The following is a 25,653-nucleotide window of genomic DNA, read 5'->3' as shown; positions in this document are numbered from 1 at the left end:
CCCTCTAGTGACATTGAAATTGTATCGATTACAAAACTGTTGAATTAGTTTAATTCCAAGATCTCACCATGGCTGAAGGGACGCAAACTGAGATTTTCTGAACTTCCATTGTTTCCCAAAAAAAAAACAAAAAAAAAAACCCAACCTGAAACATCCTCTAAAGTGACCATCGTGTATCAAAACAGTATCAAAGTGCCAATATGCACTCTGAGGTTTCACCCCATAATAAAGACATTTCCTACTGACACAAAGTGATCTCATAAACCTACTGGACACAAGAAGCAAGATCCCAGACCCAGCCTCTGACTGACATGCAGCAAATGGTTGCAAGCCGGAGCTGAACATGCGACCGCTGCAGCGAGGCATTGCCTCTGTACATGGGGCACCAGCACTATCCACTATGCTACCAACGCCCCTACTAGGTGCCCTTCTTGCCTGCAGCCAAAACACTTCATTGTCTCTGTCGCTGCTAAAATTGTCGAAACCATCAACTATAATGTCATTACAACATTTAGCTCATCTTTGTCATGTACACTTATCTCCCAGATGAAACAACATGCTTTAATTTGGCTGATTTACAACCTGACAGAAGCATTTTCACTGCGGACACAATCTGACCATGACGTGACAGCTCCCTCTCCAACACCTCGTCACTGATAAAGGGTGGCAGGTTAGACAGGATGATCTTTTTTGCTGGATTCAAGAGGGGGAAACTGTTACATGTGTGTTTCTCAGAGCTATTCAGAGCTGCTCATTATTATTATTATTATTATTATTGTTATTTATTGCTGTTTCTTGTATTTTTGTACTTATTTTGCATGACTAGTTTTTTAGTTTTTAAGTTTAAATTTTGAAATCTTTAATCTGACTCTTTCCCCTTGACTGCTGTAACACTGGAATTTCTCAATTATGGGATCAATAAAGGTGTATCTTATCTTATTCCTCACTCCACAACAGTGTTGACTTTAACAGTGGATTTCAGAAAGATAACAACTGCACTGTTCATCCTGAACGCTGCCTTCAAACTTCCACAACCAACAACCTCCCTGACCACCAAAGCCATATATCTTCATGCTAAACATCATCACGTTAATGTAAATCTACTCAGATAGGATCTTTGACACCAGTCTGTGGTGAGAAATGGAAAAAGTGTTGTTTGAAATCTAAAAAAGCTGAGGAAGAGAATTTCCTGCAGTATTTAATTTGCCCGAACAGTTTTTCTGCCTGTAGACTGATAAAGACTAAAAACACCAAACACATAAAGACCCATCCCACTCACAAGGTGATAACCATACACTAATCATTTATTCATTAAAGCATAACATGGCTAATCAAATTCACTCAGCAAAAAGCAATATTCAGTGAAATGGTATAACAAAACAAACAAGATTCAATGTTACAAAACCTGCATTGTGCCCATGCAGGGACACAGCACTAAGAATACAGTATATATATCCAATATGTCTGCTTCCTTTTTATACACTCTCCACCTCTAGAGGGAGCCTCAACTCCCTCAATGTGTCATAGAGCTGCTGCTGCTGCTGCTGCTGCTGTGTTCTCACTTTGCTACAGTTAAGCCAAGCAAATGCATGACATGACCAACTGAGATCATGCTTATTATAATTCTGCTCACTTAAATTTCTGAATCTATGATCCAAACAATCCTGCAGTTGTTATAAAAACATGTTGCATTTAATAAGTAACATCTTATTTGGTTGGTTTGTTGATGGTAGCGTAGAGGTTTCTGGGATCAGCAGAGGCTCCAGCAGAAGAAGAGGAGGGAGCTTTCACAGTGCTGTAGGTCACTGCATCACCTTCATCATCATCATCATCATCATCATCAACACAGACCTGGAGGGAAAAAGTACAACTCATAAATGACTCACATAAACTTAACACAACTTCCTGATGTTGCTGCCATCAAACAACTGTAGTTGCAGCAGCTTTTATCTGCTGATTAGATGATGAAATATCTTGTGTGTGAAGTTGACATGTTGGTCTGATGGTGGCGCTACTGCACAGGAAAGGTAACAGAGTCTCCAACAAACACCAGCATTTATCATCTGGTGACCATGAACACTCACAGCAAATGTCATGTCATCCTGGCCTTTAGTTTTGGACTGACATCAGAATAATTCATCATAAATCTATATGGACTTTAATGTTAAAATCAGTAACATCACCAGTATAAGCAGTCATACAGCTGACCTTGGCTTTATGGCCTGTGTTCTTGGTGTAGCTGATGGAGGCGTAGGAAACATCAGCTTCAGGATCAGCCTGCACAGAGGAGACAACATAATGACTGCTCAGTAACATGTAACATACTGACTCACTCTTACACTTAATTAATTTGATAAAATTCTAGTTGCATCAGTTCCTTCTTCTTCTTCTTCTTCTTCTTCTTCTTCTTCTTCTTCTTCAGAGAAGAAATGCAAACATAACCTGTATATGTAGCTTTGTACTGGGTGTAGTGTGTGATCTCACTGTGTCCTGACTGGTTTATAGACCACCATTACAGGCCAATTTCAAAACTGCCATACATGTCAAAAATTGTAGAAAAAGTTGTAGCAGAGGAACTTACAATGTTTTTAGAGAATCACGAGGTCTTTGACATATTTCGGTCTGGTTTCTGCACCAAGTACTCCAGAAACTACAGAAACTGCACCACTTAAAGTCTCCAGTGACATTTTGATGTCAGCTGATTCTGGTGAATACACTGTTCTGGTTTTACAAGACTTTTCATCAGCCTTTGACACTGTTGATCATAATAATATGATAAATAGACTCCATGATCTGGTTGGATTGTCTGGCCTGGTGTTAAAGTGGTTTTCCTCTTACCTTTCTGACAGAAGTTTCAGTGTTTTGCAAATCAGATTATGTCTGAAACCACAGGGCTGTCATGTGGGGTACCTCAGGGTTCTGTCCTGGGACCTATTCTGTTCCTCTCGTATTTACTTCCTCTTAGACAGATAATCAGACAGTTCAACAATGTATCTTACCATCTCTATGCTGATGACATCCAGCTGTACTGCTCATTCAAGGCCACTGAGTCCCATAAGCTGTCTTCCTTATTTAACTGCCTGACTAACATCAAACAGTGGTTAAGTGACAACTATCTGCAGCTGAACTCAGACAAGACAGAAACATTAATTATCGCCCCAGAAAGCAGTATTCCCGAGATTAAGCAGCATATTGGTGCTCCAGGCTCGTCTGTCCTGCCAAAGCTCAGGAACCTAGGTGCTATTTTTGATTCAGCGATGTCCTTGGAGCATCATTCCAAACAGCTAACACAAAACTGCTTCTTCCAACTGAGGAACATTAAAGTTTGAGCATGTACTTTTAAAACTCACCATGTTTTCATCCATCTGTGTTTTGTTCCCTGAAAACAAAAACAACAACAACAACAGAGTTGACTTTAGCTTCAACAGTGAAAATCCAGGTTTATCAAACTTCTTCAATTATTAAGGTTTTTCCTGTGAATGTTCTCACCTTTAGTTCTTTTGCATCTGATGACAGCCACAGTGATTATTATTATAAGTGCTGCTAAACCCACAGCCGCAACGATGAACTTCCACCAATCTGCAAAGAGAAGTTAGAAGTGTCTGAAGTCTGAGGTTTTTTGATGATAAGCTAATTGTTAGTGTCCTTGGGCTGTCTCTGTATGTCTAATATCTACATTAACAAAGAGTCTGTCAGCATCTGTAAAATATATTTTTAATGTCTCTTTTAACTGTAAATGTGGTTCTGTTGTTCAGTCACCTTGTTTTGTCTGATTGTTTTCAGATTTCAGATTCCATTTATTTCCTGTTGTAGATGGTGATTCAATTGTTGCTGATGATATTGTAGTTGTTGTAGTTGTTGCATCATGACCTTAATGAATACAATAGAAAGTAGAAACAAAATGAAGATAGATAGTGTTAAATTAGTTAAGGGTTTTTGTTTTTTTTTTAAATAATAACCAATTTGTTTGTGTGTTTTTGTGCTGTATTTACATCTCTAATATCTGAATGAACAAAGTTTATATCAAAACTCTTTCTTTCTGTGTGTACTTCTCTTCACTCACCTTGTTTTAGTTGATCATTGTTGTTTTCAGATGCGGTGTTGTTTGTACCTTCTGATGTGCTCCTTTTCACTGATGTCCATTTATTTCCTGTTGTCGATGGTGATTCAGTTGTTGATATTGTAGCTGCTGTTGCTGCATCATGACCTTAATGAATACAATAACAAAATGCAAGAACTGTACACTTTATCAAAAACTTCTGCATAAAACAAATGACAAAGAATGATGAAATATTAAAACCTCAGATTGAAACATTTTGTGTGATTATTCACATCAGTTTGAAATGATTTTAAACAGCTCATCATGTTCTCACCTGGTTTCTCACCTGAGGACTGAGGAGGGCTGAAGGTGAACTGATGAACTTCTTTAGTGTGACCATCTGTCACTTCACATTTCAATAACGCAGAATACTTCAACTTCTGATTATAGTCAGATGTTGTAAATGTCACAGAGGCTACACACGTACTCTGTGATGTCTCCAAGTCATTCTTATTACCCTCATACAACCACTTCACTGTGTGGGTACATATGTGTCCATATATCCACACAGAGCAGAAGAAGATGACCCGATCAGTGTCCTGACGTTCAGTCACTGGTGAAGATGGAGATATTGTGAGAGAAAGACAACGAGTAAAATGAACTTCATCACTGTAATCATAATTATTGTAATGTTTCAGTATATTGTTCTAACAAGACAGTTTGAGCTGAAAACATTATGATGGAAATACTCACTGTCAACAACAGACACATCAACCAGAGAGTCTGAAACTTGTCGTCCTGATCTGAACTGTCTGCAGCTGTAACGTCCAACATCCTGACATGTGACCTTCTTTATAACCAGAGAACAGTTTGCTGTAACACTCAGTCTGTCTGATTTATCTTCATCTTCTCTGTGAATCTTCCCGTGTTCAAACAGCTTCACTGTGTTTCCTCCATCACTAAATAACCATGTAGCACTGTCACAGTTATCCTGATCATGTTTCACATTTTCACAAGACAAAGTGACTTCATCTCCAACTAAGGAATATTTCTCAGTTGCTGCTGCTGAAAAAGAGAGAAATGAAGAAAGAGTTCACTAAACTCACCACGTTACAAACAAAACTTGGAAGAATACTTAATAAAGTACTATTAATAATATCAATACAGTTTTGTAATGTCTCTTCAGTTAATGTGTGTTATATCCTTACCTGTAAACTTAAACAGCAGCATCAGAAATAAAGACATTATAATCCATCTGAATTCAGCCATCATGTTTCTCTCTTGGTCTCACGCTCTCAACTGTCAAAGTCTCTAACCTGCTGCTTCTTAAAAATGAACACAGCATCTACTTCCTGTGATGATTAACTTCCTCATACTGCCTTCAGTCTGTGTCTTCTCTCCTCTGTTTGCTGTTGAATTCATGTGTGATATTAACTTGTATTAAGTTTGATGCATTTTGCTGACTTTCTAATCTACACTGATTGACAGTGATGACAACAGTAGACAAGGGGTGTAAAGGGTGAGAGGGTCACTGATGTATGACGGGGCAGTTTTGAACACCACAGGTAACCAGTGCAATAAAGCATGAATAGGGGAAATGTGTGTACATGTTTGAGTTCTTGTAAGAAGTCTCGCTGCAGTATTTTGGACAAGTTTAGAAACCAGACAGGATTCATGGTGATGTTTGACAGCACACATGAACAGACAGGTGAAGAGTCAAACTCCTCGCCCAGCAGAATTTCACTCTTGATGTCTGTGTTGCAATATGGTGACACTGTAGCAGCTGGGAGGGAACACAGATAAAATGATGTTTTACTGGTCTGAGACCTGTTGGTTCCTCATTGTGTCTTTGAAGTTGTTTTCCTGAGAACTGAAGGAGAAGTGTTTTGGTGAGAATGTGGTTAAGTAAAACCCAAAAATAGCAAATAGAGCAAAAAAAATTGTCCAAAGCCCAGAAAAACAGTTGTATATGTATTTTTTCTGATAAAATACAGCCACAGTTTCAAATACTGCTACTGAAAGGGCTTGAAATACCACAACAAGAAATCATTTAATCATTCAGAATTACTCAAATCTGGTCTAAACAGAAAAAAACACATTTAGAAATTGTAAATCATCAAATACATTATATTTCTAGTAGTAATAAGTAAGTATTTTACCATATGTGAACATTTGAGAAGTGCATTGTCCCCATGTAATGTGCAAGGTGTATGTGCTATTTTGACTCCCATCCTCACCCAACTCTGTAAAATTATAACAAAGACATAACAAGCTGAAAATCTAATTTGATGCATACATTCAACAATGATTTAGTATTTTCCTGTTCTAGACATTCTAATAATCACAACAACAAAAAACAATATTTCAGGGATTTTACTTACTTTAGTGTTGATATATCCAGTTCAGTAAAACAGAGAGATGTGCATCCAGGAAAGTTCATGGCCTGATGGCCAGACCTATTTACACATTTACCATCCAATGGCATTGCAAGGCTAAACAATAGGACCTAATGACTATGTAAATATGGTCTTTAAAAAAACATTTTTAGGTTTCTTTTTGGGACAGCTAAAAGTGATGTTGTAATTTTACAACAGTGGGCCTTACAGGCTTAAACAACAGCAGCAGAGATCTGGAGGTATTACCATGCTATATTCTCACTGTGTCACTGTGAACAGGTCTGAGAAAGTGGAAATGTGTAGAATACTTGAAAAAGAGAAGTCTCGAGAAGCCACAGTGACTGACAAAAATTACTATGAGAGCAGAAAGAACAAAAAGTGAACAGCTGAGCAGAGACAAGTTTGTAGTGTGGAGAGAGTGTTATCTTGTCATTTTGGATGTTTGTATATGTTATGTAGACAAATGTTAGAGCCCAGTGCAAACAAACAGAGGTGTTCAACCTGGCTGAGAGAAAGTTTACTATGAGAGCAGAGAGAACAAAACAGTGGACAGCTGAGCAGAGGCAAGTTTGTGGTGTGTCTTTGTTTTTGAGAGAGAGAGAGAGAGACAGAGAGAGAGGGAGAGAGAGAGACAGAGAGACAGAGAGAGTTTTAAACACCCATTAATTGAGATAAAATTCTTTTACATTTACAACAGTTGGCAACAAAGACAGTCACAGACTACAACACAGATCAGAAGATAAATAAGTCCACTTCAGTTAAAGCAACACATCTGAAAAAGTAATATCCAGGAAAGCCTTAATTCCATATATGTCCAAATGCATCCTCTCCAGTAGCTGAGAGGTAGTCTGAGGCAGCTAAGAGGTAGTCTGAGAGGTAGTCTGTAGTCTGAAGCAGCTGAGAGGTAGTCTGAGGCAGCTGAGAGATAGTCTGAAGCAGCTGAGAGGTAGATTGAGGCAGCTGAGAGGCAGTCTGCCATCAGCCAAACTGTGACTTATCACCTCCTGCGGATCCTCCCCTGATGTGGACCAAAAGGCTTTGTAAAAATACCTGACGGAAGCATTTTCAACATTATGAAAACTTTTGATGTTGTTGTTGTTTTTCATCTTAGATCCATCTCCATCCTCTGACCCATCCTCTGTGCCCACTGTCCCCTCTGTGTCTGCTACAACCTCAGCTCAACCTGCTAAGTTAACAACAAAACAGCCTTTGTAATTTTATTTTATTTATAAACCATTTTTGTTACCTGGTTTCAGGTGCCACTGTTCATTTACATCATTATTTAAGTATTTGTTTGATTTTTTTTTAAATTTTATTTAATACTGTCTGTTTTTGTACATTTGCTGTTGCAGTTTATTAAAAAAAAAAAAAATATAAAGCTGATTGTGTTTACAGTAAAGACTGGTTTATTTTGTTACTTTTAGTTGGCCTAGATGACATTTGGTATCCCACTTAGTACTATATCACTTTGAATATTAAGAGCAAATCGACCCCAGGCTGCTCTTGTAGCTGAATTTGCTACCATTTCAGATTAAAAACCATAGATGGGTAAAACATGCCAGGCTGCTCTTTGAGGTTTTACGTATTGATTCTCTGTGTGACCAGTAGGGGGGGTTGCTGACTTTGCCAAATATTAATTGAAAGATTTTTCTGCAAGTTTGAAAATCTGTTGTCTACTTCCATGGCCTTAATCACTGTGGATTACAATCTAACTACAACAAAAAGTTCCCACCTCTAGTTTTACAAGTGATGACCGAGTAGAACATGAAATAACTTATAGTAGGTGTGTGAATGATCAATAATCAGTATTATTGGCAGTAATAGAGGGCCCCAAAATCAAATTTTGCTTAGGGCACCATGAAGACTTGGGCCGGCCCTGGGTGGTGCACTGGGACTTGATTTCCAGATAAATGTAGACACTAATATCATTTTTTCATCACTCCACCTTCTCTGTCTTTTTCTTCTTTCTATCCTCACAGTATATCTATTTTAACTATGTTCTTTATGCTACTTCTTTCAAACATTCAGTTTCAGCAGCATACAGTGTGTTATTCATGGTTTTGGAGTAAGATGGTCAACAATCACATATGTGTGTATGTTTGGGTGTTTACATAGTTTTGGCTATGCAGTACAGTGTGAGTGGACAGCAGAGAGCTCCACATGTTGTGAAGGATCTTTGGCGCCACTCTGTGGTGAGAAATGGAAAAAGTGTTGTGTTTGAAATGTAAAAAAGCTGAGCAGGAGAATTTCCTGCAGTATTTAATTTGGCCAAACAGTTTTTCTGCCTGTAGACTGATAAAGACTAAAAACACCAAACACATAAAGATCCATCCCACTCACAAGGTGATAACCATACACTAATCATTTATTCATTAAAGCATAACATGGCTAATCAAATTCACTCAGCAAAAAGCAATATTCAATGAAATGGTATAACAAAACAAACAAGATTCAATGTTACAAAACCTGCATTGTGCCCATGCAGGGACACAGCACTAAGAATACAGTATATACATCCAATATGTCTGCTTCCTTTTTATACACTCTCCACCTCTAGAGGGAGCTTCAACTCCCTCAATGTGTCATAGAGCTGCTGCTGCTGCTGCTGTGTTCTCACTTTGCTACAGTTAAGCCAAGCAAATGCATGACATGACCAACTGAGATCATGCTTATTATAATTCTGCTCACTTAAAATTCTGAATTTATGATCCAAACAATCCTGCAGTTGTTATAAAAACATGTTGCATTTAATAAGTAACATCTTATTTGGTTGGTTTGTTGATGGTAACGTAGAGGTTTCTGGGATGAGCAGAGGCTCCAGCAGAAGAAGAGGAGGGAGCTTTCACAGTGCTGTAGGTCACTGCATCACCTTCACCATCATCATCATCATCATCATCATCATCATCAACACGGACCTGGAGGGAAAAAGTACAACTCATAAATGACTCACACATAAACTTAACACAACTTCCTGATGTTGCTGCCATCAAACAACTGTAGTTGCAGCAGCTTTTATCTGCTGATTAGATGATGAAATATCTTGTGTGTGAAGTTGACATGTTGGTCTGATGGTGGCGCTACTGCACAGGAAAGGTAACAGAGTCTCCAACAAACACCAGCATTTATCATCTGGTGACCATGAACACTCACAGCAAATGTCATGTCATCCTGGCCTTTAGTTTTGGACTGACATCAGAATAATTCATCATAAATCTATATGGACTTTAATGTTAAAATCAGTAACATCACCAGTATAACCAGTCATACAGCTGACCTTGGCTTTATGGCCTGTGTTCTTGGTGTAGCTGATGGAGGCGTAGGAAACATCAGCTTCAGGATCAGCCTGCACAGAGGAGACAACATAATGACTGCTCAGTAACATGTAACATACTGACTCACTCTTACGCTTAATTAATTTTTTTCAATTCTAGTTGCATCACAGTTCCTTCTTCTTCTTCAGAGAAGAAATACAAACATAACTTGTATATGAGTGTAGCTTTGTACTGGGTGTAGTGTGTGATCTCACTGTGTCCTGACTGGTTTATAGACCACATTGAGTCACTGCAGTGTTTAACCTCAGTCTCTTCAAATACACTTTAGTAACACACAGTTCAGGTCCTGAACAAACCATAAACCCTGCTTCCATTTATGTATCAAAGCACTATATTAAAGTTTGAGCATTTACTTTTAAAACTCACCATGTTTTCCTCCATCTGTGTTTTGTTCCCTGAAAACAAAAACAACAACAAAGAGTTGACTTTAGCTTCAACAGTGAAAATCCAGGTTTATCAGACTTCATTTATTAAAGTTTTTCCTGTGAACGTTCTCACCTTTAGTTCTCTTGCATCTGATGACAGCCACAGTGATAATTATAAGTGCTGCTAAACCCACAACCACAACGATGAACTTCCACCAATCTGCAAAGAGAAGTTAGAAGTGTCTGAAGTCTGAGGGTTTTTGATGATAAGCTGATTGTTAGTGTCCTTGGGCTGTCTCTGTATGTCTAATATCTACATTAACAAAGAGTCTGTCAGCATCTGTAAAATATATTTTTAATGTCTCTTTTAACTGTAGATGTGGCTCTGTTGTTCAGTCACCTTGTTTTGTCTGATTGTTTTCAGATGCTGTGTTGTTTGTCATTTCTGATGTGCTCATTGTCATTGATGTCCATTTATTTCCTGTTGTCGATGGTGATTCAGTTGTTGTTGATGATGTAGTTGTTGATGTTGATTTTGTAGTTGTTTTTGTTGTTGTTGTTGTTGTTGCTGATGTTGTTGTTGTTGCATCATGACCTTAATGAATACAATAACAAAATGCAAGAACTGTACACTTTATCAAAAACTTCTGCATAAAACAAATGACAAAGAATGATGAAATATTAAAACCTCAGATTGAAACATTTTGTGTGATTATTCACATCAGTTTGAAATGATTTTAAACAGCTCATCATGTTCTCACCTGGTTTCTCACCTGAGGACTGAGGAGGGCTGAAGGTGAACTGATGAACTTCTTTAGTGTGACCATCTGTCACTTCACATTTCAATAACTCAGAATACTTCAACTTCTGATTATAGTCAGATGTTGTAAATGTCACAGAGGCTGAACATGTACTCTGTGATGTCTCCAAGTCATTCTGATTACCCTCATACAACCACTTCACTGTGTGTGGACACTGTTCATATGTCCACACAGAGCAGAAGAAGATGACCCAATCAGTGTCCTGACGTTCAGTCACTGGTGAAGATGGAGATATTGTGAGAGAAAGACAACAAGAGTAAAATGAACTTCATCACTGTAATCATAATTATTGTAATGTTTCAGTATCTTGTTCTAACAAGACAGTTTGAGCTGAAAACATTATGATGGAAATACTCACTGGTAACAACAGACAGATGAACCTGAGAGTCTGAAACTTGTCGTCCTGATCTGAACTGTCTGCAGCTGTAACGTCCAACATCCTCATGTGTGACCTTCTTTATAACCAGAGAACAGTTTGCTGTAACACTCAGTCTGTCTGATTTAGCTTCAGCTTCTCTGTGAATCTTCCCGTGTTCAAACAGAGTCACCGTGTTTCCTCCATCACTAAATAACCATGTAGCACTGTCACAGTTATCCTGATCATGTGTCACATTTTCACAAGACAAAGTGACTTCATCTCCAACTAAGGAATATTTCTCAATTGCTGCTGCTGAAAAAGAGAGAAATGAAGAAAGAGTTCACTAAACTCACCACGTTACAAACAAAACTTGGAAGAATACTTAATAAAGTACTATTAATAATATCAATACAGTTTTGTAATGTCTCTTCAGTTAATGTGTGTTATATCCTTACCTGTAAACTTAAACAGCAGCATCAGAAATAAAGACATTATAATCCATCTGAATTCAGCCATCATGTTTCTCTCTTGGTCTCACGCTCTCAACTGTCAAAGTCTCTAACCTGCTGCTTCTTAAAATGAACACAGCATCTACTTCCTGTGATGATTAACTTCCTCACAGATAACACATATAAATGATGTTTTCCTGGTCTGAGACCTGTTGGTATATTTGCAGGTGTTTTTCTGAGAACTGAAGGAGAAGTATTTTGGTGAGAATGTGGTTAACACCAGCAGCAGAGCTCTGGAGGTTTTACCCTCTGATGATGACCTCATAGACATCAGACACACAAACTGTTGAGTGTCTGATTGAACTGTCTTTAATCGCCTGAAGGTAGAGCACCAACTCCAAACAATCCCAGAACATTTATATGTTATTTAGACAAATGTTAGACGATTCAGATTTGTATTTCTATTTAGTCACAGTATGTGGTCATGTACATCCAAAACTTATGACAGCAGCATTGTCAGGTCCCTTTGGGTTCATTTATATCTGTATTTAGACACATTTGAGTGCTCATGTTAGCACATGAAGGAATCAAGAAACACAGTGTTGGAATTAGTGCCAAACATTTCTTTGTTTGCAGCTTATATTGTTATCAGATATAAAAAGGGTTGACTGTTACTAACTCTATTAAGGCTGAAAAACCCACTCAAACACATTCACATCACATTCTCTGATGAGTTGATGCTGATATGAAGTTGTTGATCAGTGGAGTCTGACAGAGACAAAAGGGTCTCCAATGTTTTCATAGGTCACCACACCTTCATCATCAGTTACCTGTGAAACACAATACAAACACTCTGACACACTTAAACTGACAACTTTCACATCACTGACTACAGAAGCTCAGTGATGGCACATCAGAAGAAAACTGATCAGTATCAGGTAATAACATGAAAAGTTTATTGTTATAACATGATGTTTTTCATGTTTGACAGGATATTTTCATGTTATTACATCATCAAACACAAGAAATATTTCTTTGTATAACAATAAACTATTTATCACATATTAACATGAAAGCTTCATGTTACAGCATGGTCACTTATCACCTTATAAGCTGAAACGTTTCATATTATAACATGATAATTCAACATTTTGTTCAAATGAGAAACTTGATCTGAGCAGGGGATGAGCAAATGCATCCAAAAAATATCCATAATATCCCCACAATATATGCAGCCTAACTATGCTGTGTGTTGATGAATCTATGGCGCTGTCTGTGGTGCTGAAGAGGCAGAGCAGAGAGACTGTGATGGCGTTATGTCCTTGTTGTCTTTAACCACATCTTGACCGTGAAACAGCCACTTCACTGTGTGTCGACATCGTTCATATGTCCTCACAGAGCAGGTTAATGTCACCTCATCAGTGTTGTTATCTTCAGTCACTGGTGAAGATGGAGATATTGTGAGAGAATGTGAGAAAGACTTAAAATATTTGTGTTATTTACAGATGATATATGTATCCTTACCTGTAAACTGAAGCACCAGGATGAAAAATAAATATGTTTTAATCCATCTGAATTCTGCCATCGTGCTGCTTCTGTGTATCTCTGCTGTTCTAACTGTCCAAGTCTCTAAACCAGTGCTAATTATAGAACCTGTGGTTAAGATGGAGTCACTTCCTCATAGTGTTTTTTTCTGTAGGTGGAGCATGTCAACTTTTCATCTGTGTAAATTCCTCCTGAGGAAGGAGAAATGCTTCAAGGAAACACATAAGCCCTTAGCTTGTAATATATGTTTTAATATAAAGAATATATATTTCTTTCACAGTAGTAATTTAGGTGTTTAATGGGACTGGGGCCCAAAACTGCTGCCATGGGCTGAGCTCAGGCCTTGGACAGAAACTGTGCAGGTTCATGTTGGTCTGGGCCTGATTTTTTGGGTCCAATTAGATCTGTAACCTACGTAACGTTACATTAAGTATGTAATTTGATGGCATCCAACTATGATTCTTGTCCTAAATCTAACCTACATAACTTTACGTTACTAAACTGACCCTGCGTACTTGGTATTGGCACTCAATCACTGGGCCTCAATTTGTGAGATACAATACGAACATTGTATGAGGATACATTGTGTGCATCCACCATGAATCTGAGTTATTGCATTTCTCTGCATTCTTCTTGTCATTATAGATACATGTATTTAATTTAGACAAATGTTAGAGCCCAGTGCAAACAGAGGTGTTAGACCCAATGTATCTGCTCATGCATACATAAATACACTCAAATTTACAAATGCACACATAATGTATAAACACATGGTCTGCAAAAACAAATATATGCACACACACACATGCAGCTACTATCTGAGCCTGGTTAGTTTGCAGAAGTGTCACTGACCTGCAGGTTGAGAGGAAGTGTTGCAGGACTGATTCTGACATCATCATCTCATTTTTAACATACTGACAATGGAAACACTACCAGTGGCTAACACTTGTGTAGGTGTGACATTACTCAGTTCAGCTCATCAGAAACACATCAGTTGCAAGTTGAAGCTAATTTGGATGACGTTGAGCTTGAAGTTGTTTCTCTGAGAACTGAAGGAGAAGTGTTTTGGTGAGAATGTGGTTAACACCAGCAGCAGAGGTCTGGAGGTTTTAGCCTCTAATGATGATCAGATCAGAAACACATGAGGCTCACAGGAACAGACAGTCCAGACAAAGAGACACTTATCAAAATGTGTTATAAACTACTTTAACCCCTGGAAAGTTTGGGGTCACTGAGACTCGCTGCAACAAACAGTGAAAACACTGATGAGTGTCCTGACTGAAGTGTATTTAACTGTCAAGTATCAACCCTCCACAATATGAAGCAGCAGGTCTGTTCATGTTGTTGAGACAAAAATACACATTTTGTGCTCCACTGTTCAGCTAAACAGTGAGGACAGAGGTGGCTGGGTGTGTTTGACATCAATACTTCAACTGTGGTTTGCAAGTATTTAATGCTATATGCTCACTGTGTCTCTGTGAACAGGTTTGACGAAGTGGGAATGTGGCTGCAGGGACAGAGAGGCAGAATGTGACACTGCAGAGACGACTACTTGGACGTTTAAGATGTGTGAAATGTACCTGTGGTTTGGAGGTTTTTCATTTGCTCACTGTGTCTCTGTGAACATGAACAAGGAAGTGGGAATGTGTAGAATACTTAAAAAAGTGAAATCTCAAGAAGCCACAGTGACCCCAGCAGTCAGGGGCTGATGTCTTCATGTCTCTGTCTTTACCCACATACAGCCACTTCACTGTGTGTCTACACACTCCATATGTCCACACAGAGCAGTTTAAGGTCACCTCATCAGCTACAGAGTCATATTACAGCTACAGTAAGAGGTCAGTGAGGAATGAGGAAATGGAGAGAGAGCTGCAAAGCACACTATAAAACTGAATATTAACACTTTTGATATTTGCAATTTACATTATCATCAGTCATAACAAAGACAAGATTGTTACAAATTCCATTAAGACTCAAAGCTCATCAATCACACACTGTAGTCTGATATGTTTAAATGAAAGACAATCAAAATCACTTCCTCTGTACACTGAGTGATAAAAGTGATGCAAATCTGCTGCAGCTTAAAAAACAACCAGTAAATCTTAAACTCACAGATAGATGTTGCAACAGGAGCCAATTTAGATTCAAGAACACATTCAGCTTTATTGTTCCTGCACAGAGTAAAAGTACTGAGTAATGCAGTCATCTAACCAGAAGTGCAGTAGTATATATAAAGCAGTGGGGGTTTCTGTGAATACACTAAGTTATATACAGTATGAACATGTGCAGCAGTTACAGTAGGCAGAGCAGGTATAAGTATAATATACACAGTGCAGGTGTTCAGTTCATGAAATGCTGATAGAAAGACATTATGTACAGAATAAACAGTTGGAGGTATGACATGAGTACTGTGTATAGACTATAAATACAGTATGGACATAAGTATAAACATATATGGGAAAGTTAAAGCATTAATTAAAGATGTTCAATTAGAAAATAAACAAGTATATTAAGATATCTGTCATGTTAGATGAAGTTAAGGTTCTGGACTCACAGGGGGCTTCTTAATGTGAGATCAGATCAAGACTTGAGTATCTTTGTCCAAGTCAAACTAAAATATAAACAGCTTGGCACAGAAAACACATTCAGTCATCAGAAATCTTAAAATGATCTTATGATTCTATTGTTATCTACTTATGTAAAATATGATGAGATGATATTTAACAGCAGTGGACTCTGTGGTGAGTTGATGTTGTTGATCAGTGGAGTCAGACAGAGGCAGAGGTGTCTCTGACATTTTCATAGTCCATCGTACCTTCATCTTCATCTTCCTCAATGTGCTCCTGTGAAAATGGAGCAAATCAGTGTTGGAACACAGAGCAGCTCCAGAGGAACAGCTGGGGTTTAGTGCCTTGCTCAAGAGAACCAGAGTGATGGTTACTGGAGCTGATGACCAGGAGGGAGTTAGCTCAAGATTTACTTTAAACTGTAATTTATTAATTTAAGATGAACCATCACCTTATCATGGTGGAGGAGTTTGAGTGCCCTAACGACCCTAGGAGCTATGCTGTCGGGGGCATTTTGCCCCTGGTAGGGTTTCCCATGGCAGATTGGTTCTGGGTGAAGGGTCAGACAAAGAACGGTTCAAAAGACCCTTCATGATGGACATCAACAAGAACTTGTGTACCCGGCCTGGAGGGTTACCGGGGCCCCGTCCTGGAGCCAGGCCTGGGGTTGGGGCCCATGAGCGCCTGGTGGCCGGGCCTTCGCCCATGGGGTCCGGCCGGGCCCAGCCCGAACCGGCTACATGGGCTCGTCCCCCTGCAGGCCCTCCACCTGCAGAGGGATCCAGAAGGGATCGGTACTTTGTGGATCGGGCAGCAGACCAAGGCGGGGGCCTTGGCGGTCCGATCCTCAGCTAAGGAAGTTGGCTCTTGGGACATGGAATGTCACCTCTCTGGCGGGGAAGGAGCCGGAGCTTGTGGAAGAGGTTGAGCGCTACCAGCTAGATATAGTCGGCCTCACCTCGACACATAGTTCCTGCTCTGGAACCCAAGTCCTTGAGAGGGGTTGGACTCTCTCCTTTGCTGGAGTTGCTCCAGGTGAGAGGCGGAGGGCCGGGGTGGGCTTTCTGATAGCCCCCAGACTCTCTGCCTGCACGTTGGGGTTCACCCCAGTAAACGAAAAGGTTGCTTCCCTGCAACTTCGGGTTGGGGAATGGGTCCTGACTGTTGTCTGAGCTTATGTGCCGAACAACAGTTCAGATTACCCACCCTTTTTGGAGTCCCTGGGACAGGTGCTGGACAGAGCCCCGACCGGGGACTCCACTGTTCTACTGGGGGACTTCAACACTCATGTGGGCAATGACAGTAGGACCTGGAGAAGCGTGATTGGGAGGAATGGCCTGCCCGATCTGAACCTGAGTGGTGTTCAGTTATTGGACTTCTGTGCGGGTCGCAGTTTGGCCATGACGAACACCATGTTCAAACAAAAGGATGTCCATCGGTGTACACCAGTTGCAGCGGTAATCCCCGAACCCGCTGGTGGACACCAGAAGTGAGGGGAGCCGTCAGGCTGAAGAAGGAGGCCTACAGGGCATGGTTGGTATGTGGATCTCCGGAGGCAGCTGGCGGGTACCGGCGGGCCAAGCGGAGCACAGCAGTGGCAGTCGCAGAGGCAAAAACTCGGGCGTGGGAGGACTTCGGTGAGGCCATGGAGAAAGACTATCAATCGGCTCCATAGAGGTTCTGGCAAACTGTCCAGTGCCTCAGGGTGGGAAGGCGGCAACTTGCTCACACTGTTTACAGTGGGGGCGGGGAGCTGCTGATGTCAACTGGGGACATTGCCGGGCGGTGGAAGGAATACTTTGAGGAGCTCCTCAATCCCACCAACACGTATTCCAGTGAGGAAACAGAGCCAGGGGTCTCAGGGCAGGTCATCCAATTTCTGGGGCAGAAGTCACCGAGGTAGTGAAGCAGTGCCTCTGGAGCGGTAGACCGGCGTGGTGGTCCCCATCTTCAAGAAAGGGGACCAGAGGGTGTGTTCCAACTACAGGGGGATCACACAGGGGGATAGTTGAACCTCAGATTGAGGAGGAGCAATGTGGTTTTCGTCCCCGACGCGGAACCGTGGACCAGCTCTTTACCCTCGCCAGGGTGCTGGAGGGGGCATGGGAGTTTGCCCAACCAGTCCACATGTGTTTTGTGGATTTGGAGAAGGCTTACGACCGTGTCCCCAGGGGCATCCTGTGGGGGGTGCTCCGGGAGTATGGGGTTGGTGGCCCCTTGCTAAGGGCCATCCAGTCCCTGTACAGAAGGAGCGCGAGTCTGGTCCATGTGGCCGGCAGTAAGTCTGACCTGTTTCCAGTGAGAGTTGGACTCCACCAGGGCTGCCCTTTGTCACCGGTTCTGTTCATAACTTTCATGGACAGAATTTCTAGGCGCAACCGAGTGGTGAAGGGTGTCAGGTTCGGTGACGGGAGGATGTCGTCCCTGTTTTTTGTGGATGACGTGGTCCTCCTAGCTCCATTGAACAGTGACCTCCAGCTCTCGCTGGGACGGTTCGCAGCTGATTGTGAAGCGGCTGGGATGAGAATCAGCACCTCCAAGTCTGAGACCGTGGTCCTCAGCCGGAAAAGGGTGGATTGCCCACTCAAGGTCGGGGGGGAGGTCCTGCCTCAGGTGGAGGAGTTTAAGTATTTCGGGATCTTGTTCACGAGTGAGGGTAGGATGGAGTGGGAGATTGACAGGCGGATTGGGGCGGCGTCAGCAGTGATGCAGGCGCTTAACTGGTCCGTTGTCGTGAAAAGGGAGCTTAGCCAGAAAGCGAAGCTCTCGATTTACCGCTCGATCTACGTTCCAACCCTCAACTATGGTCACGAGCTCTGGGTAGTGACCGAAAGAACGAGATCGCGAGTACAAGTGGCCGAAATGAGTTTCCTCCGCAGGGTGGCTGGGCTCAGCCTTAGAGATAGGGTGAGGAGCTTGGACATCCGGGAGGGAGTAGAGCCGCTGCTCCTCCACATCGAGAGGAGCCAGTTGAGGTGGTTCGGGCATCTGGAAAGGATGCCTTCCGGCCGCCTCCCTTGGGAGGTGTTTCGGGCATGTCCAACCGGGAGGAGACATCGGGGCCGCCCCAGGACACGCTGGAGGGATTACATCGCCCGACTGGCCTGGGAACGCCTCAGGATTCCCTCGGAAGAGCTGATGGAAGTGGCTAGGGAGAGGACAGTCTGGGCTTCTTTGCTGAGGCTGCTGCCCCCGTGACCCGGACCCAGATAAGCGGAGGACGACGAGTACAGACGATTAAGATGAACGCACATTGATCATAGTTTAATCAGCTGACGACCCTCCACTGTCAACCAACTGACTGCTGAGGTTGGGACATTTCAAACTGAACACAGTTCACAGTTGATTCAGCAGAACCTGAACACACATTTGATTATTCAGTTTTAAAACTCACCATGTTTTCATCCATCTGTGTTTTGTTCCCTGAAAAGACAAAAAAGTGTCAACTTTAGCTTCAACAGTGAAAATTCAGGTTCATCAAAACTTCATAAAAGTTTCATGTGTGAATGTTCTCACCTTTAGTTCTTGTCCATACGTTGACTGTGACAACACTTATTATGAGCGCTGCTAAACCCACAGACACAACAATGAACCTCCACCAGCCTGGAAAGAGAAGATAGAATTGTTAAAGTAGTTGAGTTGTTTTTTGTTTTTTTTGTTTCTTTTTTAGATAATAACAATTTGTTAGTGTGTTTTCGTGCTGTCTTTACATCTCTAATACCTATGGAAGCCCATTTCCACCACTTGATGGAAAAAATAAGATCTAATAACTCAAAATAATGAGATACTAAGTCAAAATAATGAGATACCAATTCCAATAATGAGATGAATGAGTACAGTTACAGCCTTCGACAATCCATATTCTTCATCTCTCAGTCACGATGGATAACATCATTGAGGGATACTAACTCAAAACAATGAGGTAATAACTCATGTACATCGGATATGCCACACACTACACTTTGATGTGACGTATGGGGTATGTTTGGCTGCTTAAGTAGTCTACAAATTACAAAATGTGGTAAAATAGTGTTGATTTTAAGTGTTCTGTTTGGCTAAGACATAAAGTTAATTATACAACAGTTAGTTCTGACCAAGTAATTTGACTGGACGAGAGGCATTCCGTGAGTGCTGATATAGAGTATAACATCACTGGGACTTGTAACAGTAAAATCACTCGGCTCACAGGTGTTATAAATATAAACACAACTGTTAATTAACCGACTGTCACACTCCCTACATTGACACAAACTGACACTAGCGTTACACCAAGAAGATGGATATTTTCCCCAAAATTACATTTGAATTAAATTATGAGTGGTCGTCAGGAGAGGACGAGGAAAAGGAAAGCCAGGGCTTTTCTGTGCAGACCTCCAGGTGTGTTTGTGTAACATCAGCCGACCTCAACAAACTGGAGAGGAGCAAAAATTAAGCGAACACGGTCAGGAATTATCAATGATCATCTGATGAGGTTTGTATGGAAGCGACTCGTGACCAGTATTTAAATTAAAATGCATTTGCAGAAATGCTTTTTCATTTTAAGAATGTGTCTGCATTATTTGACTCATAAGTAAAAATAATAATCAATCAACCTATTTGCATTTTCATTTTCTTCTTCAAGACTGCACATTTTATGCCATAATCAAAAAGAAAACAAAGAGGACATTGCTATTTTGCTTTCGTGGTCTGCCCCGCAAAATAGTGCCCATAATTCAAAAACCATTTGGCAATCTGAGCGGCGCAGGAGAGTGACGTCAGTAGCCGCTCTTCTTCAGCTCCGTGCTGACCGTGCTACCCATCGAATACGGTAGGGGGCGGCGTGCACATTTGATATATGGATGCATCACAGATCACGGCACTCCCTGAGATTGTGCAAACACTGTTAGAATTAGCTGCCCAGGTGGATTCTAATATTATATCTGAGTTATTCTGACTTAGTATCTCATTATTTTGATTTAGTAAGTCATTATTTTGAGTTAGTATCTCATTATTTCGACTTAATATCTCTTTATTTTGACTTAGTATGTCATTATTTCGACTTAGTATCTCATTATTTTGACTTAGTAAGTCATTATTTTGACTTAGTATCTCATTATTTTGACTTAGTAAGTCATTATTTTGAGATAGTATCTCATTATTTTTTGACTTAGTATCTCATTATTTTGACTTAGTAAGTCATTATTTTGAGATAGTATCTCATTATTTTTGACTTAGTATCTCATTTTGAGATAGTATCTCATTATTTCGAGTTAGTAAGTCATTATTTTGAGTTATCAGATCTTATTTTTTTCCATCAAGTGGCGGAAATGGGCTTCCATAAATACCTGAATGAACAAAGTTTACATCAAAACTTTTTCTTTCTGTATGTACTTCTCTTCACTGAGCTTGTTTTATTCGATTGTTGTTGTTTTCAGATGCTGTGTTTGTACCTTCTGATGTGCTCCTTTTCACTGATGTCCATTTATTTCCTGTTGTCGATGGTGATTCAGTTGTTGTTGATGATATTGTAGCTGTTGTTGCTGCATCATGACCTTAATGAATACAATAACAAAATGCAAGAACTGTACACTTTATCAAAAACTTCTGCATGAAACAAATGACAAAGAATCATGAAATATTAAAACCTCAGATTGAAACATTTTGTGTGATTATTCACATCAGTTTGAAATGATTGACTTAGTATCTAATTATTTTGACTTAGTCATTATTTTGACTTAGTATCTCATTATTTTGGCTTAGTATCTCTTTATTTTGACTTAGTAAGTCATTATTTTGACTTAGTATCTCTTTATTTTGACTTAGTATCTTATTATTTTGACTTAGTAAGTCATTATTTTGACTTAGTATCTCATTAATTTGATTTAGTATCTCATTATTTTGATTTAGTAAGTCATTATTTTGACTTAGTATCTCTTTATTTTGACTTAGTATCTTATTATTTTGATTTAGTAAGTCATTATTTTGACTTAGTATCTCATTATTTTGACTTAGTAAGTCATTATTGTGACTTAGTATCTCATTATTTTGACTTAGTAAGTCATTATTTTGAGTGAGTATCTCATTATTTTTGATTTATTAAGTCATTATTTTGACTTAGTATCTCATTATTTTGATTTAGTAAGTTATTATTTTGACTTAGTATCTCTTTATTTTGACTTAGTATCTTATTATTTTGACTTAGTATCTCATTATTTTTGATTTATTAAGTCATTATTTTGACTTAGTATCTCATTATTTTGATTTAGTAAGTCATTATTTTGACTTAGTAAGTCATTATTTTGAGTGAGTATCTCATTATTTTGATTTATTAAGTCATTATTTTTGACTTAGTATCTCATTATTTTGATTTAGTAAGTCATTATTTTGACTTAGTATCTCTTTATTTTGACTTAGTATCTCATTATTTTGAATTAGTATCTCATTATTTTGACTTAGTAAGTCATTATTGTGACTTAGTATCTCATTATTTTGACTTAGTAAGTCATTATTTTGAGTTAGTATCTCATTATTTTGATTTAGTAAGTCATTATTTTGACTTAGTATCTCATTATTTTTTTGATTTAGTAAGTCATTATTTTGACTTAGTATCTCTTTATTTTGACTTAGTATCTTATTATTTTGACTTAGTATCTCATTATTTTGAGTTAGTATCTCATTATTTTGAGTTAGTATCTCATTTTGATTTAGTAAGTCATTATTTTCACTTAGTATCTCATTATTTTGATTTAGTAAGTCATTATTTTGACTTAGTATCTCTTTATTTTGACTTAGTATCTTATTATTTTGAGTTAGTATCTCATTATTTTGAGTGAGTATCTCATTATTTTGATTTAGTAAGTCATTATTTTGACTTAGTATCTCATTATTTTGACTTAGTAAGTCATTATTGTGACTTAGTATCTCATTATTTTGACTTAGTAAGTCATTATTTTGAGTGAGTATCTCATTATTTTTGATTTATTAAGTCATTATTTTGACTTAGTATCTCATTATTTTGATTTAGTAAGTTATTATTTTGACTTAGTATCTCTTTATTTTGACTTAGTATCTTATTATTTTGACTTAGTATCTCATTATTTTTGATTTATTAAGTCATTATTTTGACTTAGTATCTCATTATTTTGATTTAGTAAGTCATTATTTTGACTTAGTAAGTCATTATTTTGAGTGAGTATCTCATTATTTTGATTTATTAAGTCATTATTTTTGACTTAGTATCTCATTATTTTGATTTAGTAAGTCATTATTTTGACTTAGTATCTCTTTATTTTGACTTAGTATCTCATTATTTTGAATTAGTATCTCATTATTTTGACTTAGTAAGTCATTATTGTGACTTAGTATCTCATTATTTTGACTTAGTAAGTCATTATTTTGAGTTAGTATCTCATTATTTTGATTTAGTAAGTCATTATTTTGACTTAGTATCTCATTATTTTTTTGATTTAGTAAGTCATTATTTTGACTTAGTATCTCTTTATTTTGACTTAGTATCTTATTATTTTGACTTAGTATCTCATTATTTTGAGTTAGTATCTCATTATTTTGAGTTAGTATCTCATTTTGATTTAGTAAGTCATTATTTTCACTTAGTATCTCATTATTTTGATTTAGTAAGTCATTATTTTGACTTAGTATCTCTTTATTTTGACTTAGTATCTTATTATTTTGAGTTAGTATCTCATTATTTTGAGTGAGTATCTCATTATTTTGATTTAGTAAGTCATTATTTTGACTTAGTATCTCATTATTTTGACTTAGTAAGTCATTATTTTATTTATTTATTTTTTTCCATCAAGTGGCGGAAATGGGCTTTCATAAATACCTGAATGAACAAAGTTTACATCAAAACTTTTTTTCTTTCTGTATGTACTTCTCTTCACTGAACTTGTTTTATTTGATCGTTGTTGTTTTCAGATGCTGTGTTTGTACCTTCTGATGTGCTCCTTTTCACTGATGTCCATTTATTTCCTGTTGTCGATGGTGATTCAGTTGTTGTAGATGATATTGTAGCTGTTGTTGCTGCATCATGACCTTAATGAATACAATAACAAAATGCAAGAACTGTACACTTTATCAAAAATTTCTGCATAAAACAAATGACAAAGAATGATGAAATATTAAAACCTCAGATTGAAACATTTTGTGTGATTATTCACATCAGTTTGAAATGATTTTAAACAGCTCATCATGTTCTCACCTGGTTTCTCACCTGAGGACTGAGGAGGGCTGAAGGTGAACTGATGAACTTCTTTAGTGTGACCATCTGTCACTTCACATTTCAGTAACTCAGAATACTTCAACTTCTGATTATAGTCAGATGTTGTAAATGTCACAGAGGCTGAACATGTACTCTGTGATGTCTCCAAGTCATTCTGATTACTCTCATACAACCACTTCACTGTGTGGGTACATATGTGTCCATATATCCACACAGAGCAGAAGAAGATGACCCGATCAGTGTCCTGACGTTCAGTCACTGGTGAAGATGGAGATATTGTGAGAGAAAGACAACAAGAGTAAAATGAACTTCATCACTGTAATCATAATTATTGTAATGTTTCAGTATATTGTTCTAACAAGACAGTTTGAGCTGAAAACATTATGATGGAAATACTCACTGGTAACAACAGACAGATAAACCTGAGAGTCTGAAACTTGTCGTCCTGATCTGAACTGTCTGCAGGTGTAACGTCCAACATCCTCACGTGTGACCTTCTTTATAACCAGAGAACAGTTTGCTGTAACACTCAGTCTGTCTGATTTAGCTTCAGCTTCTCTGTGAATCTTCCCGTGTTCAAACAGTGTCACTGTGTTTCCTCCATCGCTAAATAACCATGTAGCACTGTCACAGTTATCCTGATCATGTGTCACATTTTCACAAGACAAAGTGACTTCATCTCCAACTAAGGAATATTTCTCAATTGCTGCTGCTGAAAAAGAGAGAAATGAAGAAAGAGTTCACTAAACTCACCACGTTACAAACAAAACTTGGAAGAATACTTAATAAAGTACTATTAATAATATCAATACAGTTTTGTAATGTCTCTTCAGTTAATGTGTGTTATATCCTTACCTGTAAACTTAAACAGCAGCATCAGAAATAAAGACATTATAATCCATCTGAATTCAGCCATCATGTTTCTCTCTTGGTCTCACGCTCTCAACTGTCAAAGTCTCTAACCTGCTGCTTCTTAAAATGAACACAGCATCTACTTCCTGTGATGATTAACTTCCTCACAGATAACACATATAAATGATGTTTTACTGGTCTGAGACCTGTTGGTATATTTGCAGGTGTTTTTCTGAGAACTGAAGGAGAAGTATTTTGGTGAGAATGTGGTTAACACCAGCAGCAGAGCTCTGGAGGTTTTACCCTCTGATGATGACCTCATAGACATCAGACACACAAACTGTTGAGTGTCTGATTGAACTGTCTTTAATCGCCTGAAGGTAGAGCACCAACTCCAAACAATCCCAGAACATTTATATGTTATTTAGACAAATGTTAGACGATTCAGATTTGTATTTCTATTTAGTCACAGTATGTGGTCATCTACATCCAAAACTTATGACAGCAGCATTGTCAGGTCCCTTTGGGTTCATTTATATCTGTATTTAGACACATTTGAGTGCTCATGTTAGCACATGAAGGAATCAAGAAACACAGTGTTGGAATTAGTGCCAAACATTTCTTTGTTTGCAGCTTATATTGTTATCAGATATAAAAAGGGTTGACTGTTACTAACTCTATTAAGGCTGAAAAACCCACTCAAACACA

The 25,653-nt window shown here is 38.7% G+C and overlaps 1 protein-coding gene across 1 annotated transcript; it reads right to left on the bottom strand.

The window, feature by feature from the left end:
- Window positions 1-1,274: 1,274 nt before the first annotated feature.
- On the bottom strand, window positions 1,275-25,099 carry LOC144466591 (uncharacterized). Its single transcript, XM_078174140.1, has 25 exons — window positions 24,949-25,099; window positions 24,494-24,805; window positions 24,073-24,351; window positions 21,302-21,403; window positions 19,389-19,475; window positions 19,267-19,295; window positions 16,121-16,148; window positions 11,767-11,847; window positions 11,312-11,620; window positions 10,894-11,169; window positions 10,533-10,727; window positions 10,266-10,352; window positions 10,134-10,162; window positions 9,710-9,778; window positions 9,210-9,350; window positions 5,248-5,326; window positions 4,793-5,101; window positions 4,374-4,652; window positions 4,064-4,207; window positions 3,760-3,870; window positions 3,490-3,579; window positions 3,290-3,379; window positions 3,000-3,028; window positions 2,209-2,361; window positions 1,275-1,851 (listed from the first exon to the last, which is right to left on the bottom strand). The coding sequence occupies exons 1-25, from the start codon at window positions 25,010-25,012 to the stop codon at window positions 1,708-1,710; spliced, it is 3,516 nt and encodes a 1,171-aa protein (XP_078030266.1). The 5' UTR covers window positions 25,013-25,099; the 3' UTR covers window positions 1,275-1,707.
- Window positions 25,100-25,653: the final 554 nt, after the last annotated feature.

Source organism: Epinephelus lanceolatus, chromosome 13 (genome assembly GCF_041903045.1).
Source record: "Epinephelus lanceolatus isolate andai-2023 chromosome 13, ASM4190304v1, whole genome shotgun sequence".
Taxonomy (NCBI): domain Eukaryota; kingdom Metazoa; phylum Chordata; class Actinopteri; order Perciformes; family Serranidae; genus Epinephelus; species Epinephelus lanceolatus.
The sequence above is the reverse complement of the archived record's forward strand: the minus strand, read 5'-3'. Positions and strand labels throughout refer to the sequence as shown.

What these genes read in the sequence shown, in the direction of transcription:
- LOC144466591 (XM_078174140.1), bottom strand. Translation starts at nt 25,012, where the DNA reads ATGATGGCTGAATTCAGATGGATTATAATGTCTTTATTTCTGATGCTG. An exon ending in GCTGCTGTTTAAGTTTACAG is followed by an intron (nt 11,621 to 11,766) that starts GTAAGGATATAA and finishes CTTTTTCAGCAG; the next exon opens with CAGCAATTGAGAAATATTCC. An exon ending in ACACAGGCCATAAAGCCAAG is followed by an intron (nt 9,351 to 9,709) that starts GTCAGCTGTATG and finishes TTTTCCCTCCAG; the next exon opens with GTCCGTGTTGATGATGATGA.